Consider the following 12,504-nt stretch of genomic DNA (forward strand, 5'->3'; position numbering starts at 1 on the left):
ACATTAGTAAGGGAACAAAGAAGAGACTTTGAAGTTAGGTTGGATGTGCTTGAGACATAAGTTAATGGGTCAAATATTGATAAGAAAAGGTATTGTAATCCTTGTTCGTAAAACCTACTTTCCATTGATTTGAGCTTTCATGTAAGTTGACAATCAGAGTAAACTTTCCTTTTAAAAGAATGTTTTGCCCTGGTGGTAAATATCTAGATTTAGCGAGGGGGACACAGTTTATACAAACTTTCATATTTGAGAGTTAATGCCGGTAATTGAAGGGATATGTATCTGTCAGGGAGGAAGTGGTCTAATTATTGTTGAACGTGCCCATCGATTTTTTGGAGATTAGCTTGTCTGATTCTTCCCCCTTCCCCAGAGTAACTCCAGAATTACTCGGAAAATATGTTTTACTGCCTATGGTGGAAGCTATGCACCACTGGATCTAGTTTTCCCTCTTAAATTTCTGTCCATGTTTCCTGGGTCTTAACGGGTTCATTGAGAAAAAAAAATTTTTTTCGGCCTAAGCTTGCCCCAGATAATGTGATGAGGCTTTGGGCTGAAACGCACTAGAATTACCACAGCGTAGAAGTACAGAATGTGCTGGAGATCTGTCGCAGGTCCATTTGACCTCTTGCTCCATCCCTAGACTTGCATTGAGTTCAAGTTGGTTCATAGTTTAGTGAGCCAAGGAGCTGGATGCACTTGCAATCTGGACCCTGATTTTTATATTTGACTTATCTACCAGAGCTCCATACATTTAAAAGCACTCGCTAGCCTGCAATAAAATGGTAATTTTGGCTGCTTGTTTGTACATTTTTATTTCACTTCATATTTACATTTTTAATTCATAACAGAATTGTTTTAAGATAATTACTCATGATTCAGTTTAAATGTTTTAGTACTTTTTAAAATGACTGTTTATCAGATTCATTTAAATTTGGCGAATTTGTCTTTTGCTTGCCCAAGCTGCCAAACTGTATTATTAGGATGGTCTCTGATGCAGTGCTCACTTGTCAGTGCATATTTCAGCACACAGTTGATTTGTGCCATCAAGGGAGGTTTGTTAATTAATAGCTGACAAGAGAAATTTCTACATCAGTGTCCTGGGGCAATAGTGATTTGGTTTTCATCAACTGCAACCATTCCCTTTTAGGCTAGGTATTAGATAACAATCAGCAGAGGTTCCCATTGACTTCAGATTTCATCTGGGTCCTGATTCCATGTTTGGCCGATTGCTGTTTTGATGTCAAGGTCACTCTCACCTCCTGGACCTCAAGTCTGTAATCCATGTTTGATCTGAAGCTGGAAAGCAGCTGGCATAGAACTGAGTGCCCCAGGCAAAACCAAAACTGAGAATCGATGAAAAGGCAATTAACATTCTCCACATCAGTGTCAATGACACCTGCTGTTATTTTACTGTTGATTTGGAAAAGATTGATAAGGTGCTAACTTGTGTGGTGTTTTTTTTAAATCTGTTCTTTGTGGAGTGTATATACTGGGACAGTTTTCCACTTTAGGTCATAGAGTCATACAGCATGAAAATAGGTCCTTCAGCCCAACTTGCCCATACCGACCAACATGTCACAATTACTAGTCTCACCTGCCTGTGGTTTGGCCCATATCGATCCAAACCTGTCCTGTCCTTGTACCTGTCGAATAGTTTCTTAAACGTTCCAATAGTCCCTGCCTCAACTACCTACTCTGACAACTTGTTCCATACATCCACCACCCTTTGTGTGGAAAAGGTTACCCCTCAAATTCCTATTAAATCTTCCCCCTTCGCGTTAAACCAATGTCCTTTGGTTCTCGATTCCCCTTCTCTGGACAAGAAACTCTAATATATGCCTACCCAATCTGTGCCTCTCATGATTTTATATACCTCAATAAGATCACTCCTCATCCTCGTTCTCTAAGGGTAGAGCCCCAGCCTGCTCAACCTCTTCCTGGAGACCCTCAAGTCCTGGCAATATCCTCGTAAATCTCTGTACCCATTCCAACTTGGCAACATCTTTCCTGTAACGTGCCTAGAACTGAACACACTACTCTAAATGCGGCCTCACCATTGTCTTGTATCACTGCAACATTACCTCCCAACTTCTATACTCAATACTCTGAGGTCCAATGTTCCAGTTGGTGCTAGTTCTTTGACTTGTGCTCACTTGGCTGGTGGCAAGATGATGACAAGGCGGAACATCATTCTGTATCCAGAACATTTAGATATATCTTATCACGTAGAGTAAACTGGTTTGCAGTCTTAGAGCTCCCAAAAAAGGTTGAGATCCACTGGGTTGAAGCTTTACTTAAGTTTCATCTTCACCCTCATGATCACATAAAGGAACTATTCCTAAAACCTAAATTTATATTGGTTCTTTTTTGATTTATTTTAACCCAGAACTGAATGATGTCTCTTTCAGATTTTTGTAGAAAACTTTTCCAATGAATTGAGCTTAGGTCAGAGTCTCGTAAGTTGGGCTGCTGAATGATTTTGGTGTTGAAGCATTTTTGTTTTGGGTGTTCTCTAATTTCCTGCATATGTTGTTCCCCAGATGTCATTTTTCTACATTTAAGCAGTGCCAGGAATGGCTGAAGAGATTAAACAAAGTAATTGCTCACCCGACCAGATTGGAGGATTTGTTCACCTTTGCATATCATGCTTGGTGCTTGGGAATCTGTGCTGATGAGGAAGAAACACATGTGCATCTCTGTCATCCTGGTAAGTGAAAAGTAGCACTCGTCGATAAACGATGAGTCAGGAAGAACATAATGTGTAGGAGGCTGTGATAAGTACAGGGAAGAGCTTATTTTGATCATTTTAGGCGTTCACATTATGGTATATGTGAATCATTCTTGTTTGGTGTTATATTGAGTAGATCGATGCTGCCAACTGAACCAGAAGCTGAACATTAACTATGAAGCACAAAACATCAAAGTAATTGAAATCTTACTGATCTCTGTTGTGCTATATTGTCAGGGGTTATGGAGAGAAGGCTGGAGAATGGGGTTACATGTTTGAATGGTTCTCCTCCAGACTGAATAGTTTTGCTCCTTTCACTTATAACCTTATGAAGTCAATGTGAATTTATTGATTGTTGTGCTTTTTTTTCCAGGAGAACATGTCTGTCACCGGTTTGAGATGGAAGTGGAGAGAATGCGTTTTTGATCTGCAAAATGTTTGGAGAGTCAGGTGAAGTCAACTGCAATTACAAGTAAGTTAACTCTGAATGCTAAACAACGAGGTGAAAATGGTCATTTGGTGTGTTGCACAAAATAGATGGTGTACTCCAATTAACATGAACTCAATGCAAAATTTAAAAGGAGTTTGGTAGCTGTATGAAACCGTTGTGAGGTATGGAGATGTATTAGAGCAGGGGCCTCCAAACTTTTCAGTATGAGGGCCACATGATATATTTGGCACATTTTTGTGGAATGTAGGAAAAAATAAAGAAGTGTTGAGTTTTATAAATTTAATGAATTCAAAGTTTAGACTAGGTTAAATTCGATTAGATTAGGAAAGGTTAAACTAGGTTAGGTTAGATTAGGTTAGTTTTCATTAGGTTTATATGGCAACAAATAAATAATATTCAATTTTTAAAAAAGAACTTGAAATATTGGAATATATATAATATATATATATACCGTAAGTATACAATTATTTATAAAACAGAAAAAATACAGTGACCACCACTGGGGGGGAGAGAGAGGGTAGAGAGGGGGAGGGGGGGGGAAGCGAGGGAGGGGGGGAGCGAGGTTCGGGGTAGAGGGAGCCACGGGTGAGAGCGGGAGGGGAGGTTGTCAGAGCTCCAGCACCATGAAGGAGCGCCGCCACTGCTCCCTCCGCTCTCTCTCTCTCCTCTCTCTCTCCCTCTCTCTCCCTCTCACCTCTCTCCCTCTCTCATCCCTCTCTCTTCTCTCTCTCCCTCTCTCTCCTCTCTCTCACACTCTCCCTCTCTCTCCTCTCTCTCTCTCTCTCTCTCTCTCTCTCTCTCTCTCTCCTCTCTCTCTCTCTCTCTCTCTCTCTCTCTCTCTCTCTCTCTCTCCTCTCTCTCTCTCTCTCTCTCTCTCTCTCTCTCTCTCTCTCTCTCTCTCTCTCTCTCTCTCTCTCTCTCTCTCTCTCTCTCTTTCTCTCTTTCTCTCTCTTCTCTCTTTCTCTCTTTCTCTCTTTCTCTCTTTCTCTCTCTTCCCTCTCTTCCCTCCCCCAGCGAGATGTGCGCCACTGCCCCACTCTCATCCCTGGCCCAGTCTCCCTCTAACGCAGCAAGACAAGACAATCACAAGTGTAGTTGTTGTTCAGAAGCCCCACATCCCCGGGGTGAGCGGCGGCGGAGAGGAGGGAAGTTTCACTTGTGTTTGTTTGTATTTCGCTGCTTTCAAGGAAGACGGGGCCAGAGACAGTGGAGGAGCAGCGCAGATCTCGCTGACTCGGGGGGGAGAGAGAGGGAGGGAAGGAGCAGCCCCTGCTGACACCCTCCCCCTCCCCGCGCTCCCGCTCTCAGCCGCTGCTCCCTCTACCCCGACTCTCTCTCCCCCCAGGTTGAGCAGTGGCGGCAAGTTTCGAGGGGGGTGCTGGGATCTCTCGCCTTGTCCCGGCTCTGGGTCGGTGGCGATCCGCTCTCTGGCGAATCTTTGCCGGCAGCTTCTGCCTCCAGTCCCCGCTGTCTAAGAGCTTGCTACGGGCCGGATAAAATCTCGTTGCGGGCCATAGTTTGGAGACCGCTGTATTAGAGGATAGTGTGACTTAAATATTCAGAAGATTGAACTCCCTGAGCATCTCTAATTTCTCTTATACTCCCACATACAATAGACAATAGGTGCAGGAGGAGGCCATTCGGCCCTTCGAGCCAGCATCGCCATTCAATGTGATGATGGCTGATCATGTGCACAATTTGCACACTGCTAGGAATTGAGCTTCTCTTACCAATACAGGTATTTTGTTTTTGATACTGTTGAGGGGGATGACTGTTTAGGGGAGAGCAGCAGCAGCAAGGTCAGTGGCACGGGGCCTGGCTCTGAGGCACAGCGAGGTAGGGTGAGGGCAGGCAGCCAGGCAGAGTGATAATGATAGGAGACTTGATAATTAGGGGGACACAAATTGCTACAGTAACTCGGTAGTTTTAGTTAACTCACCAACAACACCACCCCCTCCCCGTGCCTACGTATTCCTCACACTATCCTGCTCCTCCCCACTTTCCCCTTTTCCGTCTCCTTCTAACTGTTTACCAAAAAAAATCCTTGCCTGTAATGACCTATTACCTGCCAGGCTTTTTTGTGCCCCTCCTCTTTTCCAGTGTTGTTCCTACCTCACTTCCCTCCCCCCTCCCCCCCCCCCCCCCCCCCACCACAATCATTCTGAAGATGATTTCCTACCCAAAGCGTCACTTCTCACCTATCCATGTTCTCCAGAGATGCTGCCTGACCAGCTGAGTTACTCCAGCACTTTGTGTCTTGGGATGTAAACGTTGTCTTACCAAGAGAGACTAAATAGTTTGGCCTTGAATTGTTTAGAGTTTGGAAGAATGAGGGGTGACCTTATGCAAATATACTATATCGTAAGGGGATAGATAATGGGATGTTTTCATCAGCGAGACATAATTACAAGATAATGGATCTGTTAGTTAAAACTGAGGTACATAAAAAATTCTCCTCAGAGGGTGGTAAATCTCATGAATTCTCTACCCCAGTGGAAATTGGACTATGACAAATATTTAAAGAAAAGGCAGTTGCTCATTTGTTAAATCGAGGAATAGAGAGATATAGAGAAACGACAGGAGTTGAAGCCAGCATGTGTGTCAGCCATGGTCATACTGAATGACAGGATAGGAGCTGCTCCTATTTACTTGTGTTTTTTTTTGTACTGTGTAAAATGAGCAGAACACCAAAGTGACCATTTTTATGTTGCAACTCGCCACATTGGGAATTCCACTGAGCAGTTCTGGTCAGGATGTGCTTTGCATCTGACTTGTTCTCAGCATCAAGCATGGATGTAGTACATGTAATCTTGGTAATGCACTGCATTTGGTGTTTTGCAGTTGTAAATTTGTTGCTGGCCCAAAGAATGATTGATTGTCTATGATCAGTTGCAAGTCGAACAGGTCTCTGCAGCACTGCCTGTTCCTTAGCGATACCAAATGATGCTCAAACTAAAACATCAAACTTCCACAGGCTACTCACAAAATGCTGGATAACTCAGCGGGAAAGGCAGCATCTCTGGAGTGAAGGAATGTGATGTTTCGGGTTGAGACCCTTCTTTCGATTTAAACCAGCATCTGCAGTTCTGCAGAGTTTGGAGACTCTGAGTCATACAATAAGGAAACAATCTTTTCGACTCTTCTTGCTGACCACGAAGCACCCCTTTTCACTTCTGCACTAATCCCACTTTATTCTCACGGCATTCCCATCATCGACCTTGAGCCTCCCAGATTTTACCATTCACTGTACAAGGCAGTCTGTCTACTAGCTGTGCTGCTCTGCTTACTGGTGTTTACACTGCTTGGAAAATACTTTTTATTACACTTGTAAGCTACGAACAGTATGTACTTTGGAAATGATCCTGCTGACAGTAATCTTTGAGTGGAGCACATGGGGATCAGGTTTCGTATCAAAGGCAAGATGATGGACCTTGAGGGCGGGCTCTCAGAGTGTGTGCTGATCAACTGGCAGAGGCGTTCACCAACATCTTCAACCTCTGAGTCAGTCTGTGGTTCCCACCTCCTTCAAAGCATCCATCATCGTTCCTGTTCCAAAGAAACCAGTAACCTCCTGTTTAAATGACTACCGTCCTGTCGCACTGACATCAGTTTTCATGAAGTGCTTCGAGCGACTAGTCAAAACTCACTCTGCTCCTCTCTCCCTGACACCTTGGACCCTCTTCAGTTTGGAAATAGACCAAACAGGGCCACGGACGATGCCATTGCCATGGCAATACATACTGCACTCACCCACCTGGACAAAGGAAATACATATGTGAGAATGCTCTTTATTGACAACAGCTCGGCATTCAACACTATTATTCCCTCAAAACTCTTCCCCAAGCTCCTTGATCTTGGACTGAAGACCTCCATCTGCGGATTGATATTCGATTTCCTGACGGGCAGGCCCCAGGTGGTGAGAATTGGCAGCCACACCTCTTCCTCACTGATCCTCAACACAGGCACACCACAGGGCTGTGTGCTCAGTCCTCTCCTGTACTCCCTGTTCACGCACGACTGTACTGCTAAGGACAGCTCAAACATGATCCTAAAGTTTGCTGACGACACGACCATCTTGGGCCTCATCACAGACAACAATGAGACGGCCTACAGAGAGGAGGTAAAGGCACTAAATAGCTGGTGCCAGGAAAATAACCTCTCTCTCAATGTCAGCAACACTAAAGAGATGATCGTGGACTACAGGAGGCAGTGGGGGAGTGGACACCTCCCCATCCACATCGGTGATGCTGAGGTTGAAAGGGTCAGCAGCTTTAAGTTCCTCGGTGTGCACATCACTGAGGACCTTTGTTGGACACTGCGCACGGACACAATAACAGCGCCTCTTTTTCCTGAGAAGACTGAGGAAGTTTGGCATGAACGCTAGCATCACAAACTTCTACAGATACACCATCGAGAGCCTGCTGACGGGCTGGATTACAGTCTGGTACGGGAACTGTTCTGCCCATAGCCACAAATCACTACAGAGTGGTGAAGACGGCACAGCACATCACTGGCAACTGTCTCCCGGCCATTCAGGACATTTTCTACCGGCGGTGCCTGCGGAAGGCACGCAGCATCATCAAGGACCGCAGCCACCCAGCACGCAGGCTGTTCTCCTTGTTACCGTCAGGCAGACGATACAGGAGTATGGCTGCGCGTACCACCAGACTTAAGAACAGTTTCTGCCATCAGGTTTCTGAACTCATAAACACATTTCACATCATATAGACAATAGGTGCAGGAGGAGGCCATTCGGCCCATTGAGCCAGCACCACCATTCAATGTGATCATGGCTGATCATTCTCAATCAGTACCCCGTTCCTGACTTCTCCCCATACCCCTTGACTCCGCTGTCCTTAAGAGCTCTATCTAGCTCTCTCTTGAATGCATTCAATTGGCCTCCACTGCCTTCTGAGGCAGAGAATTCCACAGATTCACAACTCTCTGACTGAAAAAATATTTCCTCATCTCAGTTCTGAATGGCCTACCCCTTATTCTTAAACTGTGGCCCCTTGTTCTGGACTCCCCCAACATTGGGAACATGTTTCCTGCCTCTAACGTGTCCAACCCCTTAATAATCTTATACGTTTCGATAAGATCCCCTCTCATCCTTCTAAATTCCAGTGTATACAAGCCTAGTCGCTCCAGTCTTTCAACATACAACAGTCCCGCCATTCCGGGAATTAACCTAGTAAACCTACACTGCACGCCCTCAATAGCAAGAATATCCTTCCTCAAAATTGGAGACCACAACTGCACACAGTACTCCAGGTGCGGTCTCACTAGGGCCCTGTACAACTGCAGAAGGACCTCTTTGCTCCTATACTCAACTCCCCTTGTTATGAAGTCCAACATTCCATTGGATTTCTTCACTGCCTGCTGTACCTGCATGCTTCCTTTCAGTGACTGATGCACTAGGACACCCAGATCTCGTGGTACGTCCCCTTTTCCTAACTTGACACCATTCAGATAATATGCTGCCTTCCTATTCTTACCACCAAAGTGGATAACCTCACACTTATCCACATTAAACTGCATCTGCCATGCATCCGCCCACTCACACAACCTGTCCAAGTCACCCTGCAACCTCATAGCATCTTCCTCACGGTTCACACTACCACCCAGCTTTGTATCATCTGCAAATTTGCTAATGGTACTTTTAATCCCTTCATCCAAGTCATTAATGTATATTGTAAATAGCTGCGGTCCCAGCACCAAGCCTTGCGGTACCCCACTAGTCACTGCCTGCCATTCTGAAAGGGACCCATTTATCCCCACTCTTTGCTTTCTGTCTGTCAACCAATTTTCTATCCATGTCAGTACCCTACCTCCAATACCATGTGCTCTAATTTTGCCTACTAATCTCCTATGTGGAACCTTGTCGAAGGCTTTCTGAAAGTCAAGGTACACCACATCCACCGGCTCTCCCCAGTCAATTTTCCTAGTTACATCCTCAAAGAATATATGTTGATTATTTTAATATTGTCTTTTTACCTTACTAATGTCATTTTTATCTTATTTATCCTTGGAATATTACTGCTGTCGTTGTCTTGTCAAATACATTTCATTGTATTGTTGACCCTGTGCCAACCTACATATGACAAATAAAATTATTATATTATTAGGTGGAGAGGTGACTGGGACTTGTCTGAGAGTGGAGGTGGGGGCAGGGAAGTTGCTATAATAAGTGATTGTCGGCATAAGTAAGTTTTGTGCAAAGTACTGTTAGTTGATCTGTACTAGTGCACATGCAAGTCAATGTGGATTGAACAAAATCTTCACTAGACAATAGATTGAAGAAGAGGCATATGAGATGTGTTTATCACAGATTCACTGGGGCCTGGGCTTGGATATGGTTTGCAAATAAGGAGAAGGACTCTATTCCAATCTTCCATGGAACTGAGTATAAGATGGCCATTGTCACAGCAGGTTATTTTGGCCACCTTCATTATCTGCAATAAATTGGCAACCATAACCTTCCTAACCTCGTGCCTGCAGCTAGGGTGTGGGAGTGGCTGTGTACGTGAGTATTGCAGCTGGAAGTAGCATCCTTAAAGTTTTTTTGAGGAAGCGATCTTGCCTTATCATGAGATTTCACAAGATGAGGTATTTCTTCAATACTCCAGGCTTTTCAGAATGTCACTTTAGAGGTCAGAATACATAAGACCATCTGCTGACATCTTCATATGGCAGCCTCTGCCTTCAGTTCTAATTTTCACCCACCACCCCCCCCCCCCCCCCCCCGTTACATTTCATCTGTCAACCTTTGAATCCCGTTGGTCATTCTCTATTCCCTCCCTGCCTCCAACAATATATGGTATGAATGGTTGCCATTGGAAGACAATGGAGATTATCCTTTTAGAAACTGAAGCTCTGCTGCAGCTATCTGCTGGCACTTGTGCAAGTTCACGCTGCAAACTTGGTTTGCACAGCTTTACATACATGGAAGTGATACTTAGGAAAGTGCGAGGGGAGGAGAGTGAGGGTGTGCAAGCTGCTGTGTTGAGTGTTTGTGTTAAAATTGTGATTATAATCCAAGGATCTGAATTAATATATGAACATTGTGCAATGATTATTTAAATCTCTAAAACCGGAACATTTTCCCAGGCACCAGTGTGTCACTTTTGACATCATTTTGCAAAACATTCAGACAAGCTGGAGAAATCTAGTGACTGTCCATTTTCTTGCTCTGGAAAAAGAAATGTACAAAATTCTCAATGACTTGGCACAGATGAGTACCTTTTCTTATCTGGTTTTGGAGTCCGCCAGTTCTTTCATTTGTATGGTCATTATCACTCCATGGAAAACTCCCAAGTTCCATTTCATTTTATCCCTTTGCATTTTCATTTCATTCATTTACCAAGCTCTCATGTCTCTGGGCTTGCGTGTTTCTTTTCTGGCAAGCTCTGCCAATGATTGGCGAGTTTGCGCTGCAAGCAAAAAATACCACTTTGAGAAACCAGCCTCAGTTGCATTCCGATCAAGGAACCCTATGTTCCTTGGTTAGCTAAGACTATTGTTGCACAGAATGAACCAAAACCATTTTGCATTGGAGATTTACCTCTAAGTGGTGGATAGTCCTTATTAGTTAAACTAAAGTAATATATTGTAATATATTATTACAATTTTTAGATGGTTAATATTACCGCTGATATTTATCCAAATTAGCAGCATATATATTTGAATGTTTTTGATGGTTGCATGTAAGTCTAATTTAACCTTTTGGGAATATTGGGTTGGTAAATCCATTTTTTAATCTGCTCAGAAACTTTACCATCTTCTTAACTTTGCTACACATTTTTGGGACCTCAAATCTCTTGGTCTTTTCTCTTTGTATTTTCCATCCCCTTTTTATACAAACTTTTTTTAAAGAAGTACTTCCCATCTTCCTCAATATTCTCTAGGTGACCCAAAAACAGAAAATACTAGAAATGGTTAGCATCAATCCACCCTTCCCAGATTGTTGCGTATTCTCATGCCGGGTTTAAAAAAATATCCTACTATGCAGTTTGGAAAACATACTCTACAACCTCCCAAAGACAAACATGCTCATGAAAACCAATCTAAACCTTTGAGACATAGATGTGTTTATTTTTGCGCATGTCATCTTAGTTCTTCCTTATTGCTGAAAACACAAAAACTAGTTCGAATTTCACTGGCCTTTAACTGGACCTTTTTTTCGGAGTTTTTCAACATTGGGAACAAATTTTGGTGTGCATTTGAAATTAGGCAGCATCAAAATCTTGACAGGAAAGTGTATTGCTATATATTTTATCCTCTATTTGGCCGTAAAGAGGTCAGACCACACCATATGTTATGCATGTCATATGAATCATCATAACCCAGATAAGGCACCATAATATTTGCATTGAAGATCATCTGCCACACCAGGTGTTTTCTGTGACTAGATCAGTTTACAAGTATTATTTTGTCTAAATTCCTAGTTCCACACACACTTGTGCTTCATTACCAGATTAACAAATTTCTTTTACATCATTGTTCAAATATTTTTTCAAGTTCATAAAGATAAGCTATCAAAATACTTCAGGATTTCAATGATGACATGACTCTGGAATTAATACCCATGCTTTTCTATGGGGCACAATTGCACAATCCATTTTGAAAATTTGATTAGTAAATCACCACTGTACAATATGCCAATTTACAATGACATAATACAATTTACAAAATAGGTGCAGGAGGAAGCCTTTTGGCCCTTCGAGCCAGCACCGCCATTCATCGTGATCATGGCTGATTATCTACAATCAGTAACCTGTGTCTGCCTTCTCCCCATATCCCTTCATTCCACTAGCCCCTGGAGCTCTATCTAACTCTCTTTTAAATTCATCCAGTTAATTGGCCTCCACTGCCTTCTGTGGCAGAGAATTCCACAAATTCACAACTCTCTGGGTGAAAATGTTTCCTCTCACCTCAGTTTTAAATGGCCTCCCCTTTATTCTTAGACTGTGTCCCCTGGTTCTGGACTCCCCCAACATTGGGAACATTTTTCCTGCCTTTTTCTGTCCAGTCCTTTCATAATTTTATACGTCCCTATAAGATCCCCTCTCATCCTTCTAAACACCAGTGAATACAAGCCCAGTCTTTCCAATCTTTCCTCATACGACAGTCCCGCCATCCCGGGGATTAACCTCGTGAATCTACGCTGCACTTCCTCAATAGCAAGGACGTCCTTCCTCAAATTAGGAGACAAAACTGCACACATTACTCCAGATGTGGTCTCACCAGGGCCCTGTACAACTGCAGAAGGACCTCTTTACTCCTATACTCAAATCTTCTTGTTATGAATGCCAACATGCCATTAGCT

General features: G+C 43.4%; 1 protein-coding gene across 1 annotated transcript in view; it reads left to right on the top strand.

The window, feature by feature from the left end:
* The window catches only part of mtmr4 (myotubularin related protein 4), a 130,292-nt gene that overhangs the window by 57,622 nt on the left and 60,166 nt on the right, over nt 1–12,504 (top strand). The window contains 4 exon segments of the mRNA XM_078422457.1: nt 2,541–2,707; nt 3,102–3,148; nt 3,150–3,176; nt 3,178–3,200. Of these exon segments, the coding sequence (XP_078278583.1) occupies nt 2,541–2,707; nt 3,102–3,148; nt 3,150–3,176; nt 3,178–3,200 (264 nt within the window).

Source organism: Rhinoraja longicauda, chromosome 26, assembly GCF_053455715.1.
Source record: "Rhinoraja longicauda isolate Sanriku21f chromosome 26, sRhiLon1.1, whole genome shotgun sequence".
NCBI classification, from domain to species: Eukaryota; Metazoa; Chordata; class Chondrichthyes; order Rajiformes; family Arhynchobatidae; genus Rhinoraja; species Rhinoraja longicauda.